Source organism: Gadus macrocephalus, chromosome 6, assembly GCF_031168955.1.
Source record: "Gadus macrocephalus chromosome 6, ASM3116895v1".
Lineage (NCBI taxonomy): Eukaryota > Metazoa > Chordata > Actinopteri > Gadiformes > Gadidae > Gadus > Gadus macrocephalus.
Genome location: NC_082387.1, coordinates 22,193,582 through 22,218,783, shown reverse-complemented (window position 1 = coordinate 22,218,783; position 25,202 = coordinate 22,193,582). Strand labels below are relative to the sequence as shown.

General features: G+C 47.5%; 2 protein-coding genes across 2 annotated transcripts; one reads left to right on the top strand and one right to left on the bottom strand.

Moving 5' to 3' along the window:
- Positions 1-274: 274 nt before the first annotated feature.
- On the bottom strand, positions 275-12,332 carry lrrc75ba (leucine rich repeat containing 75Ba). Its single transcript, XM_060055060.1, has 4 exons — positions 11,714-12,332; positions 9,145-9,273; positions 8,462-8,574; positions 275-2,091 (listed from the first exon to the last, which is right to left on the bottom strand). The coding sequence occupies exons 1-4, from the start codon at positions 11,993-11,995 to the stop codon at positions 1,458-1,460; spliced, it is 1,158 nt and encodes a 385-aa protein (XP_059911043.1). The 5' UTR covers positions 11,996-12,332; the 3' UTR covers positions 275-1,457.
- Positions 12,333-15,457: 3,125 nt separating this feature from the next.
- Positions 15,458-23,419, top strand: ggt1a (gamma-glutamyltransferase 1a). Its single transcript, XM_060055059.1, has 12 exons — positions 15,458-15,985; positions 16,661-16,791; positions 16,885-16,974; positions 17,373-17,565; positions 17,847-18,007; positions 18,546-18,695; positions 20,671-20,807; positions 21,388-21,575; positions 21,756-21,883; positions 22,522-22,634; positions 22,859-22,972; positions 23,210-23,419. Exons 1-12 carry the CDS (start codon positions 15,795-15,797, stop codon positions 23,354-23,356), a joined length of 1,743 nt encoding a protein of 580 aa, XP_059911042.1. The 5' UTR covers positions 15,458-15,794; the 3' UTR covers positions 23,357-23,419.
- The last annotated feature ends 1,783 nt before the right edge of the window (positions 23,420-25,202 follow it).

Sequence of the window (25,202 nt, the reverse complement as noted above, 5' to 3'; positions counted from 1 at the left end):
AAATATAAATAGTATAATGCAAATATTTTTGCGCTACGGTCAATAACATGACACTCAAATATTAAATAGTCTGGTGGCTTCCAGCTCTGGACAACAACATGGCTGAGCCTCACACGAAACACAGGACAACGAAGAAGAAGAACACGTACACGCTGAAGTACACCTAACACATGAAGGGGCTACGCTGGAGGGGCCCGTCTGTTGTCTGGCTGCACAGCGAGCCTCCGGCTGTGCGTGTCTGGGTGTCCTCAATGTGTGGTCGGTCAGCGTCACGGCTGAGGGCCAACACTTTATGGATGTAGAACGCGACGTAAAGTAACACATAACCTTCCAGTTCGTATCGGTGTGGGCGTGTACAAAAACCAAAAGGACAAAGTCAGAGGAGTCGGCTACCGGTCGTCAAGTACCTGCCTCTTCTCCTCGGATTGCTTTGGGCGCACAAAGGCACACACACAGAGTGGAAGTACCGAACAGAGCCGTGTTTTGTGTCTACCGTTGGGGTCGACACACGAGTGACGCACACGTATTCACAAGGTGGACGCAAAGGTGGGGGTTGAGTGTGTGTGTGTCTGGTGTGTGTATTTGTGTGTGTGTACGGTGTGTGTGTGTGTGTGTATATGTGTGTGTGTGTGTGTGTACGGTGTGTGTGTGTGTGTGTGTGTACGGTGTATGTGTGTGTCCTGTGTGTGTGTGTGTGTGTGTGGGAGGAGGGGTGCAATAAAAGTCTTGACCCAGCAGTTTCGCTGGCATCACGTGACGGCCCATCGGCTGTGTAGTCGGTTGAACTTGTGTCCGAGCTTTTGTTGGGAGATTAACAGACATGCACACAATGCGGCGCTGGGCAGCGTCTGTCAGAGAGCGACTCGGCCCCCGGTCTCCCGCTGGAGAACACACAGAGATCCGCTGGGCCTTTTTATTTTACCGTCTGAAGCCTACCGCAGGTTCAACCCTCGTCTGTCGCCGTCATGCCGCTCCTCGGCCCAACCCACTGATCTAAACCCCTCAGGATCAGCTCCCAGAGCCGCCGTCGCCGCCGAGCCAGCGGGAGAGACGCACGCACAAAGAGAGAGGTGACAGAGAGGACCCACCTGTTCAGGAATTCGTCCAGCCCCCCCTCCAATGAAACCACGCCTGAATCCCAAGAGCACCCTCCGCCAACACAGTAAGTCCTCCGTCGCCGCCGTCGCGTGTGCTTGTCTGGGTTTACTCAGGGATGATGTTTGCGTGTCGTCGCGGGCCGCTCAGTGCCGGGAAAAGGACTTTGGAGTACAGTGGTGGAGGTCTGGTGTGAGAAGTCGAGGCCGGGTGGTGGTGGTGGGGGCGCTGAACTGAACTGGCCCCTCAAAGGGTGACGGGGCTCATGGTGTGTGGGCGGGAGGGCAAAGGAACTAACAGGGTGCTGCGGGAAGACCTGTTCGACCGCAGTGGCGAGCACAGAGCGCGGGCCCGTGCCCCCATCAACTCTGGCAGAAGTGGAGGGTGAAGTCTTTGGATAGCCGCTTGCCCCCTAGGCCCCACGGCTCCAGACCTGCTTTGCCCCCCACGTCGTCGTCCTCCTCCAGCTCCTCGTCTGCCCCCTCCACCTCCCCGACCTCCTCCTCCTCCTCCTCCTCCTCCTCGTAGAGGCTGGGGTCCTCGATGGAGGTCTCCAGGTGGTAGCAGTAGGGCTGCCCCTCCGTGTACTCGTAGATGGTGGGCAGGCTGCTCCGGAGGCTGCAGCGCCGCCGCAGGGCCACCAGCAGCGGCTGGGGCATGGTGAAGATGTCCACGTTGTTGCCCAGGTCGATCCATGCAAGGCTGGAGAACTGCTTGGGCTCCTTGAGCATCTCCGTCAGGTCCTTGACGATGGCAAGCGTGAGGCGGTTGCCGTTGAGGGCCAGCGTGCCCAGCTTGGGCATGAGGCCCAGCAGGGGCAGCAGCAGCCGCAGGTTGTCGTCGGTGAGCTCCGTGAAGCTGATGTCCACGGAGACGATGGAGTCGCCGTTGTTTTGCAGGTAGAAGGCCACCTGCCGCACGTCCCGGCTGGACAAGGGGATGCCAGACAGGTCCACCCCGTCGCTGGACAGCTTCTTCTGCAGGGTGGTCTTCAGGCTGATTGAGAGGGAGAGAGCATGGTTCATTCTTCCAATGAGGCGTATTAAAAGGGAAACAAATCTCCTTAAAATGCATAAATAGTGTCACTTTTCCGATTTTTTATATTCCCATAAAAAAAAAATCTAAACGCCAATGTGTATGTACATTGGCGTTTGACGTCCCCAATTTTTTCTCTATCTGAGAAATGCGACACCATGTGGTGTTTCTCGTATAAAAGGAGCAGAAAAAAAGGAGTGAGGACAGGCAAGCTGCGAAACGCTGACGCAGAGACGCGGGCGTAGGTATTCGTTAACAGGAGAGCCATAACATCCCCCTGGGCCAGCAGCCGGAGCCCTATCACACCACGCACCATGGAGCCCTGACATGCTGGGTTCAAGTCAGAGATCTCCCCCTCATGTCACATAATGTTACCATTCTGAGAGTCAGTGCATGCAAAATAACACATGGATGTCAATGTAGCAACGATGTTCATATTTTGGGATTTGACAGTACTATGTGTAAGGATGTTCCCACTCAATACTGGCCTCTTTGACCGGTAAGTGAACTGCAGACTGCTCAAGCTTCTGCCTTCAGAGAACGGGAGTGCGAGCTCTGTTGTGTGAAACTAAATTAGTTTATCAAAAATAATCGTGTACAAATTACCAGGTTATATAACAGATATTTTTTCATTATAACCATTATGTTCATTCAAAGGAAAAACCAAACATAATCTTTATCTATTGCTGTAGGAATTGTTTTCAAGAGATAAAGATGTCTGTTAAGGTGTATCCTCAGTAAAATGGGCCATGGAAATAGCAAAAACAGGATTTGTTGTATATTGCCATCAGCTATGCCTTGACTCTCAATGATTGGTACTGGTTCGCTATTCACTCAAACCTGTGCACTCTTAAAATGTAATTCACAAGGGATTTAGCGGGATGTGTGTTCTCTCGGCCGTGTGGCGAGTATGGGCTGTGACCTGCTGATGTAGTCTCTGTGAATCATAGCCTCCTCGCGTGTTGAGTGACTTAGTGTGACATCCATTACGGCACCCGTCACTGGTGTTGCCACTGAACCTCCCGTCTGCGGTGGGGAGGTTTTGCTAAGATTGTCGATAAAGGCTCATGGCAACTATGAATACATTCCTGAAAACCCTCCCATTTGTGAAACCTGTAGTACATAACTGGATATTGCTAGCCTCATAGCATAATTGCCTTAAGTCATATTTTAATCTTCATCTTGTGTTTAGAGATAAAAATGGCCAAGTAAATGAAGCACTCTGATTGGCTTAGGATACAGCCAATGAGGCACAGTGAATCAGCAGCGTAAGGAGAGTAGAGTTGGGTTAGATATCACAATTTGAACTTGCGACCCCCTTCTAGTACAGTAGTATATGAACACACCTGAGCACGTCACGGGGAATGTTAACAATAGGGGAGAATGCATTGGGTACGGGGGGGGGGGGGGGGTTGTGGGCGCCGAATCTACAGATCCGGTCAACATGGCCGCTGCTGTGTTAGAAAGGTGAACAGGTCTAATGACGAACGCCCCTCCTTCAGCTCTATTGTCCCACTCCCGCCCCTCTGTCCTTCATCAGACCAAAGGAATAAAGCATCTGCAACCAGAAGCACAAAGGGCCGAATGGTCTCTCCCCACCTGGACTCTCCTGCAAGGGTGAATGGGTTCTGATGGGTTCACTGCCTATTCTTTTATGGGCACATGGAACTAAAAAGAAAGGGTGAAGGAAATGAGCTAAAGCACATTGGATGTAGCCATTCAAACATGCTCCATGTTTGCTCAAGTTCAACGTCATGAATTATAATTACATTAACTATTATCTATTATCTTATATTATAATCACAGTACTGTATATGTCAGCATACATGTCAGCCTTTTAAAACAATGATGAACCTCTTCCCCTTTAAATCGCTATTTTTGTCCTACTGTTGTCCACAGAGCATGATACAAGCGCACTAATGAAGCTACTAGATATTCCCTCCAGATAGTAGAGAGCACAGCTTGTATTATATCTCTTAAGGGACCTTCAGGCTGTGGATGATCAATCTCCATTTGTGTTGCATTGAACAGAGTGCAGCAATATATACCTGCAAACCCACTATTCAAGAGTCTAAATTACAAAAATAAATGAAGTCACTGAATAAGTGCAACTAAATATTACACGACGCCTTGTCTCAAGACATGGCAAAAAATAGAAGAAAATCACCTGTGAAATAACAAACAAATAAACCTCCAAATACTTATCGCATCTAGTTTAAACCTAATCTAGTCAAAATTGAATCAAGTTTAAGTCCAATGTGGTCGATCAACTCTTTAGCCTTGCTTTGGTTCTGAATGCTAGGTTTGGCTGTTGAAAACACTGGAAGCAGAGAGCTTGGAGCAGAAAGGGTGATGTGTGACAAAAGCTAAGGTGGCACGGCCTGCATTACCTGCCATTTCCTATCAGACAGGACCGACGCGCGGGTGCGCCGCCTACACTATCCAGCAAACATTAATGAGAGGAGACACTGCATAACAAACGCACATGCACCCGGACACACACACACTCACACTCTGACTCGCACTCACTCACAAACACGGACGCACGCACGCAAAACACCTGTGTGTATCAGATTGTTTATCTCTACTTTTAAAGAAACTAGAGTTTTCGCTCAACCTCTAGTTGTAATGAAACCCATAGTAATAATGTGGAAACCCCAGTCGATAATCTAACAAATTTCTGAGAGCATAATATAATAACCTTTTGCCTATCATTTTACAACATATATCATTCGTTCACCACAAATGACTTAAAAGCAGTGCCAACATTTAAATATTTTCAATTCAGCGAATAAAAGGCAACAGGCTGATTATCATTTAGAAGGCCACTCGACATGCAGAAGCGTCATCAACACGCCCACTGAAGTGGTGTGAGAAATACCGACTTTCTACTCCTCATTCACATATAAGGTAATTTACATTTCCTGCAGAGAAAATACTACCTCAGGGGTAGTATTATTCAGGAGATTTTCAGTGTACAAATGTCAGGATATGTTGTTCACACATACAGCCCATCAGGAGAATATCAGGACTTACACGTGTGTCTGAAAGCAGCTAGTGTGTGAGCATTTGATTACATTATAAAACTAGTCATGCAATTGGCGTGTGTGCACCATTTACGGTTTGGGCTGTGGTCTCACTTTCACGGGGGGAATAATAAAAATCGCTACAAAAACAATAGGGATCCAACCTGTTGGCTTGGACCCCTAATTAGTCAATTTATGGTAACAGGGGTAATTGTTTAATGGAAAGTGTAGTGTACTATGCATGCAAATCATTTAGTAAATAGCTTTTTCTGTTATTCAGGGCTGAAAAGTGCATTGACATTTTAAAATGCAAGGCAACTACTATTAGTTGAAAATAATAATCATCAGTGAGATTAAACATCTCTTCCAGTGTCCTGGCCAAGAGCCGTTATGTTTAAAAACATAACGTCTTACCTGGGCGTGTGTCGCTGCATTGTGTCGATTGTCGAGCCGTTATGTTTAAAAACATAACGTCTTACCTTAGCTCGGCGAGTGTGTCGCTTCCTTTGTCTTGACGTACGTTGAGTGCGCGTGCGGGTGTGTGTGCGTGCGTGTCTTTGTGCTTCCGTGTATTTGTCGCTGCCTTTGTCTTGATGTGCGGTGTGTGTGTTTCCATGTATGTTCGTGCGCGTGTGCAGTGTGTGTATGCGGTGTGTATGTGCGTGCTTGCGTTGTATGGATGCCTTTGCGCATGCTGTGTGTGAGTGAGCTGCTGGCTGCTTGGCACATGCGCACATGAGTAACTTCAGTAACTGGTACGACAGGCCTGCTATTATGGAAGTAAGATTGTTGGGATAATAGTCTACATGAAATATGTAATAAAGAAAGAAGTATGCAATATGCTATGGCAGATGCTATATAAACCTAAACACTGCTATCCAGTCAAAGGGTTGCTTCAATCAGCAGTAATTAGACAACTTGAAATGGCTTGTTTCATCTAACTGAGCAATATTTAGCAAAGATTCCATTCATTAAGTGGTATTAAGGAGATATACACAGTCTACTCTGTTTGAGCCTATATATTGTTCAACTACTCATATCATACAATAGGAGCCATGTGATTCTACACCAACATATATACCAGCAAGGTGCAATCTTTACTTCATTATAGCCGGCGTCTGCTATATTTAATGAAAGCCAAGCATGTCTCTAATGTGTTTTGTTCACACAGACAGACAGAAAGGCAGAACGACAGAAAACCTAACCTGCTTGGTAGAGAATATAAAGCACACAATGAATCAGAGGCATGAAATATTAAACAACATATATAACGTGTGGCAGGCTATTCTAAGCTTGAATATCTTATTCTACCTTAAAATCCTCTCTATTTAAGACTGCCACTTGGTCAGTATCCTCAGCAGCAATGCTAATGCTGATGCTAGATAATGAAGGGCAGAACAATATTGTTTCAGAGATCTTTATCTCCCTATATATACACATGCAGTATACAGTATATATGGATGAACGAATTGCCTTCAGCCTGACAGCGAACGCTTGTTACAATTTGAAATACATTCCAAAACATTCCCGCTATGTTAACTTACTCAAAAAGTATTTCAGAGTTAACTTCTGGACAGATACAAGTGGGAAAGGGTGTGTGAATGTGAGTGTGAGTGTGAGTGTGTGTGTGTTTATGTGTGTGTGTGTGTGTGTGACCACATACAGCAGTTAGTATTTTATAATAATAACTGGTTTATAATTATATTATTTAATAATCATTATGATCATCGGTGTTAGTATCGGCGTTATTAAGCACTTCCATCTGGTGGAGATAGATCTATTTGTCGGTTGGCAACACGACTGAGAGGACGTGTCCCAGATCGGGACCACTGATAGTCCTGTGTTACGTCGGAGCCTCTCTCTCTCCCGTTATCATTAATGATGCATGCAGCCCCTGCTGTCTCAGCTGGTGGCAGACTCCAGGCTCCGGCTCCCCGCAGCGTCTCATGACGATGGCAGCACAGGACTCTTATAATATGAAGAGCGATGCGGGCACACTGACTGTCAGTGTTGATTTGACGCAACGTCCCCCCCTCCTAAAGGTTGACTTACACTCACCGCTTTGCGCATCAAAAGCGATCCGCTCACGGGATGCGCTTCATCCTCCGAGCATCGCCTCCCTACATGTCGCTGTCGTGGTCCAAAACCAGACCCATAACCATGATCGGGGACAGTCTGCCAGCGGGACAGTCTGCCGGCTGTCCCGCTCTGTCCAGAGACATTACCACAGCCGCTCACTGAAAGAGGACTGACAGGTCACCATGGCATCCCTCATCGGGCCACACCTGCCCGCCCTCCTCCCGGGCCCTAACGTCAGCTCCAAAGATGGAAGTGACTCAGCTGTAGTGACTCAAAATAAGTACATTTGTCAGAAGAAAGAGAAACAAACAATATATCGCCGTCAGTATAGTAAGGATGTTCATAGAAATAAGCGCAGAGCACTTACAATTGTTAGGTTAACCCATTCCCCCATAAACAACAAAGATAGCTAGGATAAGAAACTACACAATGCTAAGTACTATTTTTAAGTGCAAAGACGTACAACATACAAGTATAAAAAACGCCATCACGGTCTTCTGAGCTTCCATCATCTCGATGCCCAAAGCAAGGGAACCGACGAGTGATGGGTTGTTTGCGACCAAATCAGTTCGAATGAACAAATCTTTATCAAGAACGAACAGACCTGATTCTTCTCTCTCCTTCGTCTCATTCGTTCTCAGACTCGACTCCTCACAGACCCACTAGCCACTGAGTCGCTGTTCATTCACGTACTCTTAAGTGGTGAAGAAGGACCGACTGAGAGATGCCTCGACTCACGAGAGCCAGCCAATCGTATGCTGTTCTAGGACAGAGTCTAGGACGCTCTCGTTTATCAACCGTTTTTTTGGAAAAAATACAAATGGGCTTTAGTGAGCGAGCGTACGTTAACACGATTAAATATCAGTGAAATGGTAAATGCATGCTGTCTTTGTATTTTCTGTGTCATGCCAGATTAATACAATATTTGAATGTCTCATCAAACTTTTAAAGTCCATCATTGATAAATCAAGTCTATTATCTTGCTGATATGTTAGACATCCAATAATCAACTACACCCCCCCATCCCGCTACGTTTGGTTAAAGTTGTAATGTTGTGTTGATTGATGACTGACTTGCACGATCGTTTGAGAATGAGAACGAGGGAGGAGCTGAGTCTAACAAACGATTCTGAACGATGCTTCTTGGCGAACAGACCGATGCAAATGGAATCAAGGAAAATAATAAGGAAATTCATCACTAGTCCCGACGGTTAAGCTCCAACTCACCAGGCCTGGGACTTGCGTCTGGACATGCTCTGCCTCAGCCACTTGGAGTGAGGGGTGAGGTGGTAGATGAGCTGCCTGCAGATCTTGTCTGAGGACTTGATGGTGTCCGCGTCCTGTGGGAGCAACAGGGGAGAGGGAAGAGTGCGAGGATGACGAACAATGTGTTGTCGATTCACTGCGAGCTTTCACTCCTCCGCCGGGGACACAGCCCCGGGCGTCTGACGTACCCGCGGCTTTTAGCATTCACCAGGTCACACTGAAGATGCACAAGCCGTTGTGTTGGTTCTTGTTTGGTTGTTGATTTGGCAAATGACAATGCCAATCTAACTTTCTTCAATTGAAGTGCCTTTGCCGAATTAAAGTGCCATTGTTTCAATACAACATACCAAACACCCCAGGGAGCCACACGGCAAAACTCATGACCGTTTTCCCCAACCTGGTCTGTTATCCATCCATGCTGTATATATAATACGTAAAATACGACCGCTCCATAGGAGGATGGATCCATAATCAAATCATGAATATATATGGAGGGCAGAATCAACACAGTGCACAAATGTCAATGTGTTGAATGTCAAATGAGCTGTAGGTCAGGAGACTGAGGAGGAACCCATACATTATACTCTCATGTGTTACATAGAGGAGGAGGAGGAGGCCAGTGGAGCCACTCTCTGGAAGCTCACCTTCTTGGGGCACTGCATCTCCCGGGCCAGGCTGAGCAGCAGGTCGTGGGAGATGGGGTCCACCAGGTTGAGGAAGGCCGCGTTCTTGTACAGGATGTCGTTCAGCGAGGAGCCTTCCAGGCCCAGATCCTGAGCGATCAGAGAACAGATAACATCAACATCAACATCCTCTACCGTCTGGGGGGGTTCAAAACTATTTTAAGCTCGGGATTTCAGTTTGTGCGTGGGACCCCACCACACACAGAAGGATCACTTATTCTAACAATAACCATTAGCAGCAATAACAATGTTTTTCTAAGGAGATAGAGGGAAAATGACAGATTGGGGTCAGGACAACACATAAATCAAATCAGCAAGAAATAAATATATAATAATGTTAGGTACAGGAAGAAAACGAGAGAGTGAGTGAGAGCTAGAGACAGAGAGCCCTCTCTCTGGGATGGATATCTGGTGAGCTGTGTGAATTAAATTGAATCCTTTCGGCTGGCTGACTTTCAGAATCTGATTCCACGCGGTCTGTCTGGCTACCTAATAAGGTAAACCATGTAATGGAAGCGTCGGCCATCCTATACTGACCAGCGCACTGTAATGAAACAATACGTCAAACACACACACACGCAAACTCACACACAGGCACACGCAAACACACACACACACACACACACACACACACACACACACACACACACACACACACACACACACACACACACACACACACACACACACACACACACACACACACACACACACACACACACACACACACAGATAATCAAAGCCCAGTGGTGTTGATTGTGTTGAACAGTAGGAGTGGGAGGCAGGCGTTTCCTCATCAGCGGCCAGCCTGTTAACAAGGGCCCCAGTGAACAGCGATGAAAAGTGAGACGCTGCAGAGCCAAGGGTGTAAAAATAACCTGCAGTGTAGACGGGATCAATGCACGGATCCCACCAACGCCTCAGTCCTCAGCTCCCCTGCTTCATTTCGATGGAATTAAAGGGCTAGCCCCCTTCCATCCATGGCAGCAGCTAGCTTTAACAAGCCAATTAAAAGGTGATTTGCTATTTGGAGCCCTACTTTTGTTTTTTAAATTGAGATGGATACCAGAGTAGAATCCTCTGACGTGTTTACTCGGAGCAGCGAGGGGAAACAAGGCTCTTTGTCAAATTGAACAGAGCCGGGTTCATTTGAAAAAGGGGAAAGAGCTCAGGCCCCCCGATGTCTTTTCCGTCGCCATGCCGATTTATCTGGTTGGCTTGATTAAAGAGCTCCCAGATACAGCCCCACTCTCACCTCCCTCCCCAGGCCTAGGGCTAATTAACATCTGATTGGGCTGAGAGAGAGAGAGAGAGAGAGAGAGAGAGAGAGAGAGAGAGAGAGAGAGAGAGAGAGAGAGAGAGAGAGAGAGAGAGAGAGAGAGAGAGAGAGAGAACAGAAACTAGCCAAGCTAATGTTTCTAAGCTTTATTCTTCTACTTGTTAAATTAAAAGACTGATCACACCAGAACCCCCCCGCACACACACACACACACACACACACACACACACACACACACACACACACACACACACACACACACACACACACACACACACACACACACACACACACACACACACACACACACACACACACAAGCATCATCATCATCATCATCAGCTGGTTGAACACAGGAACCATCCATCAAGTGGGTCTACAATCACTCAATATGGCATGATGACCTTAGGATCCTGTCTCCTATAGTTTACACCTGATTGCCAACGTGTTGCTATGCTGGGCCACCAAACAACCCAAGATATAGGTCACTCAATCCTCTGTCACCGTTCTACTACAAGGGCAACAAGGCCGTAATTAACGACTCGGTAGTAATATCGCAGGTGGACTGGTCCATTACTGGGAGGGGGAGGGGCGGTGGGTCAGACCACCATGTAGGATGAGGAGGAGTGGATTTGAAGACAGGGAGGAGAAAAAGTGCTAAAGTTTCCAGTTGTTTCTAGATATGTTTTACATAGCCCTGACCAGCTATCAAGTTCTGCAACGTTTTTCTGTAGATGGAGGTTCATAAGCAGAACGTGAGAATGAAGAAGGTACTATCTTCCTGTCTCCTTACACAGCACATCGCACTATGAATATATTCACTGATATACCTCAACGTGCAGTGAGGTAGAAAAGAACATTCAAAACCAATCGAAAAATAAAATGGAAACGACATAGAGAGAGACGTGGTGACATTAAACCGGCGACACCACCAGCGTCCTCTTGGCGACACAGGCTACACTGCAGCAGAGCACCTGTGGATGGCACAACCGAATCCAAGTGTGAGACAAATTAATTAAATAATCACAATCGAATACAACTGAACCGTCTCCACATCTGATTTGGCGGCCAAAGGTCGTAACGTAACTTGATGCCATGGATTACCAGAGGCTGATGCTAAGGCAAATCCTATTATGCCGGTTTTCTTCATCTGTTGTTCACTAATTGGTAAACAGTGTTGACCTATAACCCCTCGCTGACCTAGTTCAATTTGACCCTTGATCGAATCCCAAAGATGCACTTTGTTCTCACCTTCCTTAAGAGTTTGAGCACGTCGGTGGCTTGCTCTATTCTGCGATCACGAAGCAGCTTCTGGATCTCCTTGATCCACGCCACCCGCCGGGTGTACGGGCTGTGGTTGGCTCTCCGCAGCATCCCGGGCAGCTTGTCCGATTTCAGCATCAACGCAAACAAAAAGTCTCCGCCGCCGCGGTTCCCCCGGTTGCCGTGTCCGGTGCTGTCTAGATGCTGGCGACGCTTCTTGGTGAAGTGATCGTTGTCCAGACTACTCTGTCTGCTCAGTCTAGAACCCATTTTAATTTTCTAGAAATGCAAACTCGAATTCTTGCAAGCAAGCGCGCTATCAATATATCAAACGGGCAAACCTGAATGCACGCGCCCTTCTGTCTTCAAAACGCTGACAACAACTACAAAAAAAACATATCTCCATAAGGGTTGAACGCAACACTGCCCTGTCTGCTCGACGTGACCCCTGCTGTGTGTCTGCCGTCAGATGGGCTCTCCTCCGGAGCCAAACAACGCGTCGACGACTCTAGCGCGTGAACGTCATCCACGTGATCCGAAGGGTCGTCTTCCGTGGCGGGGACGCGCGCGTGCTGCTGAAGGATGGAGAGGACGTCGCTCTGGTGGTCGTCACGTGTGACCGTCAACATCGCGCGCTGCTGTTTGTGTTTTGTGCAGCGCTGCAGGGTGCCGCGCGAGCTGGGGGGGGGGGGGGGGGGGGGGGCGGCCAGCCAATCAAAGCGCGTTGGGCTGGGAGCATGATTCTCCAATTCTATATATTTTTTTAAAATTAAATCACGAGTCATAGTACATATCACAGTTATGTTATGGTTTTTATTCATGATATAATAATCATGGTTATAATCATGGTTGTAATCATAAATAACTATACTATTTAAGAAATGTAGCATGGATAAAGGAAAATTGTTTTGTGCATTTTTCTTCGACATTCTTTTGCAAGCACAAGCTTTACCACTGGTTGAATCAGACAAATCGTTATTTAGTAAATGTCTCGTTCATTTAAATAAATAACATCACTCGGATTGCGGAAGCAAAAATTAAGCACCTGAGATCATCAACTTTTTTTATTAACTAAAATCACTAAAATCTGTATTATTTAGTTGTATTAACAGTTACTTGGCAAGAACACACTCACAGACAGACACACAAGATGGACAAAATGCCTCTCAGATCACATCTAGCACTTGTAGTAGGGTGGAATCACAAGAATCTGAGGAAAATAAAGGCAGGGCAGCTTCAGAGCATATCTTGAAACATTGGTGATAACATTTTCTGAGGACACCTAAAATAGAAGTACATTTCTAAAACATGGATCAACATTATTTAATGCAGTGATGAGCGTTCTTAAATAGCATTGGCAGATATAAGGGTTAGGGGTTTCACTCTGGTTGGACTGGCCAACCAGTCCTTAGTGGGTTAGGGTTAGGGTTGGGGTTAACCCATACCATAATAAACAATGGATAAATGAATGCCTTAGTATAATGCATTACCTTAGTTAACATGAACACCATTGACGTAGTTAACATGAACACCATTAATGTTGTTCATGTTAACTACGGTAATGGTGTTCATTTTAACTAAGTTAGTTAACATGAACGCCATTACCTTGGGTAACATGAACACCATTACATTAGAAAAAATGAACAATAGTAGTAAACATGAGCACCATTAGGAAATGATTACTAGACCATTAGTTAGTTGTTAGTTAATGCTTATTAACTAACATTACTTCATTGTTCATTCATTTCCCCTTATTGCAAAGTTTTACCCATTTCCTTCGCAGAAGGTCTGAATAACGATAAAAGCTGAGGCTGAGTGACACAAGAGGTAAGTGACTCCTAGGGGAACACTATGGTTATTTTTTTCTTTTGATTCCAGTGAGCAGGTTGCGGAGGAAGAGCGTTGACACATCTAGTGTCCCTCTAGTGTCCCTGATGAGAGGGCTGAGGCCCATGCGCAGTACTGGGGCTCACCGTTTACTATGTTGCATGTATGTTGTATGTATGTGCACCCCAGCTCGAGCGCTCCACTCAACTACCTCAGCTGGACGCCTGTTCCGCCATTGCTAAGAGAAAGCAAAGGTCCATCATTAAAGTCACAACCCTTCTCCGTTTTGGCAACGCAGTGGTGGAACGAGCTCCCTGCCAATGTCAGGACCGCAGAGTCTCTCACCAGATTACCTAAAAGACTGAAGACTCACTTGTTCACAGTTCAGACTTTGCATAGCCTCCCCCCAAACCCCTCTTAGGCACTTTTTGTATGTTGTACGTCCTTGCACTTAAAAATAGTACTTAGCATTGTGTAGCATCTTATCCTAGCTATCTTTGTTGTGTACGGGGAATGGGTTAACCTAACAATTGTAAGGGTTAGCTTACATAATGTACAGACAGCGAGTAATTGTTGGTTTGCTTTCTTCTGACGAATGTAGTCATTGTAAGTCGCTTTGGATAAAAGCGTTGGTTAAATGCCCTAAATTTAAATGTTGAGGATGAAGGCCAGCCCGGGGCCATTGGAGGGGGGGTCGTGGACCTGCATGGTGTAGTCCCCCAAGTTGAGCTTCTGGGGACTCTCATTCAATACAGGCTGGTACTGCAACAAGTCAACGTGATGAACACACACACACACACACACACACACACACACACACACACACACACACACACACACACACACACACACACACACACACACACACACACACACACAGGTACACATACTCAGGTACACACACACACACACACAGGCATTCACACACACACACACACAAATACACACACACAAGCATACACACACACACACACACACGCACACACACACACACACACACACACACACACACACACACACACACACACACACACACACACACACACACACACACACACACACACACACACACACACACAAATTCAAAGTCAAGGTCAAATATTTCCTCACTATCCATCATCAGACATTTCTTTCTACATCCATCATTTAGACAGAAATGTTGAGTCATTTGGAGTAATGAGTGAAAGTTAACATGAACACCAGTAGTTAACATGCCTGAAAACACACACACACACAGGCATGAACACACACACACACACACACACACACACACACACACACACACACACACACACACACACACACACACACACACACACACACACACACACACACACACACACACATACACACAAACACAGCCAGAATGACTGTAGGAGTGAATGCGTGTTTGCCGGTGAAGATTGCAGCACTGTGAAGAACCGGTCCCAGTGCTGCCGGTGTCACTGCCAGGTACAGTCTCAGAAGTCCCAGACCTTTCATTTGGGGCTGGAGGAGAAGGCCAAGTAGGATGTGACAATGCTATTGCAGAGCAGAGCTTCAGGCAGAGCCAATCAGGGGGGCCGACTGGGGTCTGAAGGATGTCTGCATGTGTAAACAGCTCTCGCTCACCCCCACGGCCAGCCTGTCAGCTCTGCGGCGGGCTAAGATGCAGGATTTCAGAGATTTTGGGCGGTGAAGAAACCAACCATTTGCTTCAGAATAACTGACTGTGTTTTTCTATTGTGTCTTGTAAAAAAATTAATTTGTTTGGAAAAGATAGAGTGAGGAAAGTTCTGAAATATACACGGCTCTACTATTACATAAAGGCGTGCACTAGATTTGTTAAGTGATTTTCCCACTTCCTAATTTACTTTTAGAGTCTAGCTTGGATGTACATATTTTACATTTAACTCATTATCCTCCATGCTCATGCGGTTGGATTACAGGCTACGATCTTCCAGTTAAATCACAGATGACACACCGGGTACACAAAACGGCATTAATCACCGCTCGTCGGAATTACTACTGTCTCATTCTGTCCTGGCCTCGCCCCGTTTGCGCAATTGTGCGGGTTCCCTGTGAGGACTCTGATGACAACAGCTAAATAAGGGACGATGACTCTCCCCCCAATGATTATAAGGTAAAGACGTTTGGAGCAGAGAGGCCCGTTGTCCTGCTGTCACTGCTGTGGAGGTGCTTTCGGTGGCTCGAACGTTTGCCTCCTCACTGGTCTAACGCTCTCCGTTGGTTGTGTTGCTGGATGCTGTCGGGAAGAAGAATGGTCAGGAAGTCCCTGGTGGCCGGGCTGCTGGCGGTGCTTGTGATGGCGGCGGGCCTGCTCCTGGGCCTGCTTCTGGGGATGGGGAAGAGGGAGCGCAGCGCTCCCAACGACCACTTCTACTCCAAGGCCGCCGTGGCGGCCGACGCTGGCACGTGCTCAGAAGTGGGGAGGTATGTAGCCTGCAGCTTTTCGATTCCCCCCGGTGAAATATTTCATTGCTAATGTGTTTGTCCGGGTGTGTGTGTGAATTTATTATTTGTATGTATTTGTGTGTGTGTGTGTGTGTGTGTGTGTGTGTGTGTGTGTGTGTGTGTGTGTGTGTGTGTGTGTGTGTGTGTGTGTGTGTGTGTGTTAGTGTGTGTGTGTATGCATCCTAGTCTTTCTGTACCTGAAAATTTTGTTGTTGTTGTTCTAAGCTGTTTGATGTGGTTCAGATGCCAACATAACAGGGCGGCATGTGGCTCAGGAGGTAGAGCGGATTGGCGGATAAATGGAAGGTTGCCAGGTCGATCCCTGGCTGCTCCTAGTATTTAGGTGCTCCTGAGAAAGATACCTCACCCTAGCTGCTCTTGACGCGCTGGCTGTTGCCTTGCATGGTGGACTTCGCCGTCGGTGTGTGAATGTGTCTGTGAATCTGTGTGTATGCATAGGTGGTTGTAAGGCAATATTGTAAAAAGCGCTTTGAGTGGCCACTTTATGAATGCAGTCAATTGACCATAATAACCTCCTGGTTCTGTGTGGTCACGTGTCGAGGACGCGCGCCCGCGTCTAAATCACCACATGCTCGTGGTGCTCCGTGAGAGAAGCTCACGGGCGTGGCCGTGACCTGTCTGTTGGTTTCCCAGAGACATCCTGAAGAGGAACGGCTCGGCGGTGGACGCGGCCATCGCCTCCCTGCTCTGCGTGGGGCTCCTGAACGCCCACAGCATGGGCATCGGCGGGGGGCTGTTCTTCGTCATACACAACGCCTCCACCGGTGAGCCCCGTCCACGTCCGCTGTTGGGGTCTGGGGCCCCCGTCCCGTGTCATCACGACGGGACCACCCTCTCTCACTGTCCTCCCTCCACAGGTAAAACCGAGACCATCGACGCCAGAGAGACAGCACCGATGAAGGCCACTGAAGATATGTTCGGCAATGACACCCAGCTCTCTCATAAAGGTAGGAGCAGCACATCCAACCGGTTAAAACCAGACCGGAGCCACCGCAGGAGGCGGGCAGCTCGTTGGCTATGAGAATGAGCTGCCTCTACTGTCATTTTGCCACCGCCTCTGTAACCCAGGTGAGCGCACACATCGGCATCAGCAGGATGAGTCAGGGATGATGAGCACAGACACGTGTTGTGTCGTGTATGCCCTACCGTCCCACCTTGGCTTGTATCCTCCTCTTAAAGACAGAGGAACTCAGTCGAAACCCTTCTGCATCGCCTCGGTTCAACCCTCAGGACACTGTTACCCGGGCTTACACCGGAACGCGGGGGCGACATACGGTTGCATAATAGAGAGGGGGCGGGGGTTTCATGGGACGTCGCCAATGGGTTCGCTCTTTCTGCACCACAGGCGGATTGTCCATCGCCATTCCGGGGGAGATCCGCGGCTACGAGATGGCACACAAGAGACATGGCAGGCTGCCCTGGAGGGAGCTGTTCCAGCCCAGCATAGCCCTGGCCCGCGACGGCTTCCCCGTCGGAAAGGCCCTGGCACACGCCATCTTCAAGAGCAAAGAGTCCATTCAGCAAGACGGCACCCTGTGGTGAGCGTTCAGAGGGAAATAAGACACCCGACTTTGGCCAGTCTGTGCTGTGAAAGTAGTGGAGGTTTTCCTGACGCGTAGGATTTTGGACATGGGAGTCCTTTCAAGGATGTTTAGCATTTTTGTCTCTTGATGTTCACAAAATTGTTTTAACCGTATGATCTAAATATACACACTATATTTCGGTTGATTCCTGCAGAATTAGTTCTGGTGTTAAGTAAACACAAAGTTAGACATCTCACAGGACGTTCTCCTCTGCTGTCCTTGTGTTCCTGTTCCAGCGACGTGTTTTGTGACTCTGAGAGAAACATCCTGAAAGAAAACGACATTCTTCGCTTCCCCAAACTGGCGGACACGTACGAGCGGATCGCGGACGGGGGGGCCGACGTCTTCTACAGCGGCTCCCTGGCCCGCAGCATCGTGGACGATGTCCAGCAAGCAGGTACCTGCTGCACAGACGCTCACTACTGTCCGAACGAATCAGGACCTGAGCCATCAGGAACTTAATTTTCACTCCTGATGAAATTTCTGTATACCAGATGGATTTAGACATTATGTTATTATATTATATTATGGATAGTGAGGAAATATTTGACCTTGACTTTTAATTTACTTGAGTGTGTGTGTGTACCTGTGTGTGTGTGTGTGTGTGTGTGTGTGTGTGTGTGTGTGTGTGTGTGTGTGTGTGTGTGTGTGTGTGTGTGTGTGTGTGTGTGTGTGTGTGTGTGTGTGTGTGTACCTGTCTGTGTGTGTGTGTGTGTGTGTGTGTGTGTGTGTGTGTGTGTGTGTGTGTGTGTGTGTGTGTGTGTTGTGTGTGTGTGTGTGTACCTGTCTGTGTGTGTGTGTGTGTGTGTGTGTGTGTGTGTGTGTGTGTGTGTGTGTGTGTGTGTGTGTGTGTGTGTGTGTGTGTGTGTGTGTGTGTGTTCATGCCCGTGTGTGTGTGTGTGCATGTGTTCATGCCTGTGTGTGTGTGTTTTCAGGCGGCATCATCACGTTGGAGGACTTGTTGCAGTACCGGCCTGTGCTGAATGAGAGTCCCCAGAAGCTCAACGTGGGGGACTACACCATGCAGGTCCCAGACGCCCCCTCCAGCGGTCCCGTGCTGGCCCTCATCCTCAACATCCTAGATGGTGAGCCTCAGGCCCTGGCCCTGGCCCTGGGCCTCTCAGCAGCAGCCCTACAGGGACCCTAGATGTGTCATCACTGTTCCTCCGCAATAGTGTTCCCTTACATGTCACTTTCCTCTTGTGTCACTAAGCCTCAGCTTTTACCATTATAAAGAACAATTTGCAACGGGTCGGAAGAGGACCCAAATGCAGCACACGAAGGCAGGCAGACAGTCGTTGCTAATGGACAGTTCCAAGATATCAGGCAGGGCACAGGTAGAATCCATTGTCGGAGGCAGAAGGCAGGGTCGATCACCGGGACAGAGACAGGGCCGGCAGGTCGGGGACAGGCAGGGTCGATGCCGGGGAATCAGTCCGGAAAACGGTGGAGAGACTAGTATGGATGACATAGGACAATCTGGAACTTAGGCCGTTTCTCAATTCGCGTACTTGTGCGTGCTCGTGTGCTCGTGGACTCGTGAAACGTCATCAGTCGTTGCCCGAGCACTGTTCCAATTCGAAGTACGCATCAAGCGAGTACTGTCGTAAAACCCGGAAGTGTTCTTGATGCGTGCTCGATCTCGCCGTTTCACCGAGCATGCATCGGAGGTGGCTCGTGTGTACTTGCAACCGCTATAAATCCCAGGATGCATTTCGCACTCGCAGCAGTACGATGGCGGACAATATGGAGAAGACGCACAACTGTAAGCTATTATCTATAAGCTATTAATTGTAAGCTATTATATTATTATATTGTTTCAGGAATATCGGTATTTATTATTTTTAACGTTTTTATTAGGCTATCATTGAATTCTCCAACCTGTCAAATCAAGTCATATATTTGTAGCTTAAGTTACTCTTAACTTATATATATATTTATATAATATATAATATAATAATAATAATAATATAAGATAATATATAAATATATATATATATAAAGTCTGTGTGTATAGCTTATACACATGACAGGACACGCATATCTTTTCAATTTTTATTCATTCAGAATATTTACATACTATTTGAAAATGATAGAGGCTGGGATTTTGTTTTATATCATTTGTTTATATTGTTCAGTAGTATAGGCCTAAATGAGGCCGTAGCACAGTTAACGGACGAGCAGAGGTGGTGACGTCTTCGAGTCCGCTGCTGTTCCAATTGCAGGTACGTACTCGCGTGCTCGCAAGTCTGTGCTTGAAGTACGGACTTGCCAAGTACGTACTTGCAAGTCATCGAGTCCGTAGTACGCGTGCTAGGAATTGAGAAACGGCCTTAGTGAACTGAGAGGCAGAAGGGCGTAACAGGTGAAGAGAGTTGGACTGATGAGCAGAGAGTGGCAGGCAGGTAGGTGAGGAGAAGGAGGGGCCAGTGGAAAGACACTGGGAGCTAAGGTGAATGAGATGACTGAGAGGGGAGAATGAGATGACTGAGAGGTAATCAGTAATCATTAACTAACAGCTAATTAACAACTAACTCACGGTCTAGTCATCATTTACTAATGGTATTCATGTTAACTACTAGTGTGCATGTTAACTAAGGTAATGGTATTCATGTTAACAACTAGTGTGCATATTTACTAAAGTAATGGTGTTCATGTTAACTACTGGTGTTCATGTTGATAAAGGTAATGGTGTTCTAATACGGTATGGGTTAGGGTTTACCCCAACCGACTTGGAGGATTGGAGATGGTGGACCAATGCAACCAGAGTAAAACCCATAACTCTTCACGTCTGCCAATGCTATATAAGAATGCCTATCACTGCATTAACTAATGCTGATTGATGGTTAATCAATGTACTTCTATTTTAGGTGTCCCCAGGAAATGTTATCCATGATGTTTCAAGATATGCTCTGAAGCTGCCCTGCCTTTGTTTTCTTCTGGTTCTTGTGATTCCACCCTATTCACAGTCATAGTTGTGCGCTGACAGCGCCTTTAGTGAGTTATGAAAGAGAGAGAACCCATCTGGTGTCAACAGGATCTGTCTCCTGTATGTTACAGGGTATAACTTCACGGGGAGGAGCGTCTCGACGGCGGAGAAGAAGACCCTGACCTACCACCGCATCATTGAAGCATTTCGCTTCGCTTACGCCAAGAGGAGCAAACTGGGCGACCCGCGCTACCTGAACATCACAGATGTAAGTGCTTTGGCTAAGATGTGAATGGAACTGAGAAAACTTGAACTCGTTCCTGTGGTTAGACACCTGGTGCTGAATGGTACAACAATGAGACCTCAATCTTAATACAAATCTTGCACTAAAATGCCTTGCTTAAGGGCACTCTTGGGTCAGCTGAGTAAATCCGATGACTTGGATTTGAACCAGTTTATCTTTGGTTTATATTTGATAAGATATTGCGGAGAAAGTGTTTGTGTCCCCAACAAGCAGACCTTTTTCGAAGGATTCGTCTGGACCGACAAACGCCTAACTACCATTTGTACACGATGACTCAGCGGCAATCTGCCAGTCTGCAGTGGCGTCATGATGAGTTACACTTGTGGTCCTTACAAGTGTACCTTAAGGGCTTGGCCACCTATTGCATGTAACAGCAGGTTGTTACTGCTGCTGTGTACAACTCTTTGCAGGTATTGTAACATCCCACCAGTACGGTGAGCACAGAGGCGCATCAGGGAGCTGCTGTCACAACGGGACCCGTGGAACCGAGGGGCTCCGTACCCCCCTGGCTCCGGGATGTAAACCTGTGCTACGTTCTCCTCAGCTGATCCACAACATGACGTCGGACTACTTTGGCGATGGCATCAGGAGCCGGATCACAGACGACACCACGCACCCCGACAGCTACTACGACCCAGAGTACTTCGTCCCCGACAACCACGGGACGGCCCATCTGTCCGTCATCGCTGAGGACGGCAGCGCGGTGGCGGTCACCAGCACCATTAACTTCTAGTAAGACAGTTTGACGGCTCGAATGCACGCAGACTCATCAGTCAACCGCGCATTTCCATTCAATGGGAAATCGTGTTCTGGAAAGTTGCCGAGGACTTTCGCTAAAATGGAAGGGATCTGCTACTACCGTTATGTTATTCATTTCATGCATCATCTTCTCCGCTTTCCCCCATTCCTCAGCTTTGGTTCAAAGGTCATGTCCAAGACCACCGGGATTATCTTCAACGACGAGATGGATGACTTTGGCTCCCCGCACATAACCAACGGCTTTGGTGTCCCCCCATCACCAAGCAATTTCATTCGACCAGGTCGGGACCCTAGAAACAGACCGCTTGACTGCAACGCTTCAGGATGCCCTGCTGTATGGAGGGAGGGAGGGAGGGAGGGAGGGAGAGATAGGGAGGGAGGGAGGGAGGGAGGGAGGGAGGGAGGGAGGGGATGGCAGGGAGGGAGGTAGGGAGGGAGAGAGGGGGAAGGAGGGAGGGAAGGGATTGCAGGGAGGGAGGGGATGGCAGGGAGGGAGGGGGGAGGGACGGAGGGGGGAGGGAGAGCGAAAGGGGATGGCAGGGAGGGAGGGAGGGGATGCTAGGGAGGGGGGAGGGAAGGGCAGGGAGGGAGGGAGTGGAGAGGGAGGGCATGGCAGGGAGCGAGGGAGGGAGGGAGGGGGGAGGGAGGGGATGGCAGGGAGGGAGGGAGGGAGGGGGGGGATGGCAGGGAGGGAGGGAGGGAGGGAGGGAGGGAGGGAGGGAGGGAGGGGGGGATGGCAGGGAGGGAGGGAGGGAGCGAGGGAGGGGGGGGGGAGGAAGGGGATGGCAGGGATACTATATCTTCAGTGAGTGAAAGGGACACATTTATTGCTCATAATGTACTTTATCAAAGCAGATCAAAGGATGATTTAATTGATAGAACTGTCCACCCTACAATGCTGGTTAATGCTCTCATCCAGGCAAGAGGCCGCTCTCCTCCATGTGTCCATCCATCATCTTCGATAAAGACAACAAAGTTAAAATGGTGGTTGGAGCTTCCGGGGGAACAAAGATCACCACAGCCACTGCCTTAGTGAGCATGCACACACACACCCACCCAGACACAAACACACACACACACACACACACACACACACACACACACACACACACACACACACACACACACACACACACACACACACACACACACACACACACACACATGCATGTACCCACATGCATGCATGCACGCAGACACGCACACACACGCGCACACACACACACACATTTTATATTATTTTTTCCTGTTCACAGGTGATCCTGAATTCGCTGTTCTTCAACTACGACCTGAAGAGAGCCGTCACAGAACCCAGAGTCCACAACCAGCTCAACCCCAACATAACGGTGGTGGAGCAGGGCTTCGAGGAGGTGTGTCTCAGGCCAACTCCTTTCGTTGGCATGGCTCTACTCACCTCATTAGTGTGTGAATAACAAACATACAGTGAGGCTGAAGACTGAAGGGCGGTTCAACTAACACATAACTACAAAAATAACCGATAACTAATAACAATGTGGTCTTATATTCACATGTTAATGTAAATGTTAATGGGGATGAGGGTGATGATGGTGATGTTGAAGATGATGGGGGTGATGCTGTCTCCCCAGAGCGTCCTGGAGGGGCTGACCCTGAAGAACCACGTGACGGAGCTGCAGCCCGTCCCCGACTCGGTGGTGCAGGCGGTGGTGCGGCAGGGGGACCGCCTCTGTGCCGAGTCCGACCCCAGGAAGGGAGGCTACCCGGCGGGGTACTGAGAGGCACGCCTGGTGCAGCTGTGGATCTGTGCTGTCGGGACGGGACGGGACAGGACGGGACGGGACGGGACGGGACGGGACGGGACGGGACGGGACGGGACGGGACGGGGGGACAGGACGCTTCGACAGCCTCAGAGGGACACCAGCGACTTGTTAAGCTATGGACACAGCCAATGTTGTTTGAGTTGAACCTCTTTTAAGTCAAATATGGAGAAACAGATTTCCTCTTTTTTGATTCCTCTCTTGAAAATTTTACTCCAAATTCAAAAGCAATCCAAATCATTTATGCCTGATGGTGAACTGATGGTGACCAAAACTGGGATCATCATTGCCGTGCTGAGTCAGACCATGACGTATCCTTTGCGTCTCCGTGAACAGTTTAAGCGCGCTGCGTCGCGCTCAACATGGACCGTCTGCCCCCTCGTCAGCGTCTGACCCCCCCCCACCCTGCGGTGACGTTAGCCCTGGTTGCTGATGGGAGCGAGAAGTCGTCTCTCAAATTGAAGAGCTGTAAAATATATATTTATATATAGACCGATATAAACACAATAAACTGTGTTTCTTGTGCCTGAGGCGCATCGCCATGCACGCAGATTATGGCTAGAGTCGCAATAGCTTGATTCGCTTTGATTCGGTCATTCCCATAACTTTGTTGCCTTTAAAAGGTTATTGAAGGTTTAGATAGAAGCGCACCGCAGTGATTTTTGTTTGACAACGCTAACAAAACAAAAAAACTTGTTGAAATAGGACAGCTTTCTGAAGACTGGACATGGGATAATATGAACGATTTATCTGAAATAAATCTCTCAATGAGATATTGAGAATAGGAAGCAAAAGGGGGGGGGGGGGGGGATATTAAAGGTCAAACTAATTCATCATCGCGGATATCATGTTCTGTGGTCGGTCTGTCTGAAACAAATCTACGAAATTAAATGTCTCTTAAACTAATCAATGGAAAAATCTGATATTAATGTGATTTATTTATTTATTTATTTATAGTAATATAAAATGCAATCAGACTTTATATTTAAGCAAGCAATTGTGCACAGATGTATTGATGGAGACAGGTTCTTATCATCCAAAATATTCCAGTAGAGGACATAATAGTTATTAACATTATAGACATTATAGAGTCCATCTGTCCTATCAACAGTTCGCTCTTTTCCCAAACAAGAATCGCCAAAACGAATCTAGTGGGGGGAGTTGGTTCTCGGTTCATACAAAAAGATTGGGCATGTAAACTATTAAGACACTTCAGTTTGTCCTGATATTGGCTATATTAACAATTATATCTAAAATAAGTTGTTCAGAACGATTCTGCAACCCTCCGCTCTGTGTCATATTTCATAAACTCAACAGATGATTATTTTGTTTCCATGGATCTGCATTGAGTGTTGTGGCAGCCTGAACAGATTTATGTCAATGTTTAATACTGAGTAGAGGTTAGGTGATGTAAAGTGTATCTTGAATATATACATTTGCACATATATTTTTATAAACATGCATTGTTCAACCATGCTGGGTTATTAAACATTTAAATATATATTTTGTTCAAATGTGCTTCCGTAAATGCATCACTATACTGTAGCAATCCTCCTCCTCCACGCCATATAGTACGCTGCTATGTGTGTGATGATGGCTGGTTTAACCTGTGTGAATCGATTGGTCAATGCACCACAGGGGTGCTTCCTCACCCAGCCTGAGTCCAATCCGTCTGACTCGGGCAAATGGAGGCTGCTTCAACAGCCTCACCATATCGACAATTAACTAATTGAGTTCATTGTCGATATGGTGAGGCTGGTTGAAGCAAACCCAATAGTTCCATTATTTAGGTGCAGTTTGATTA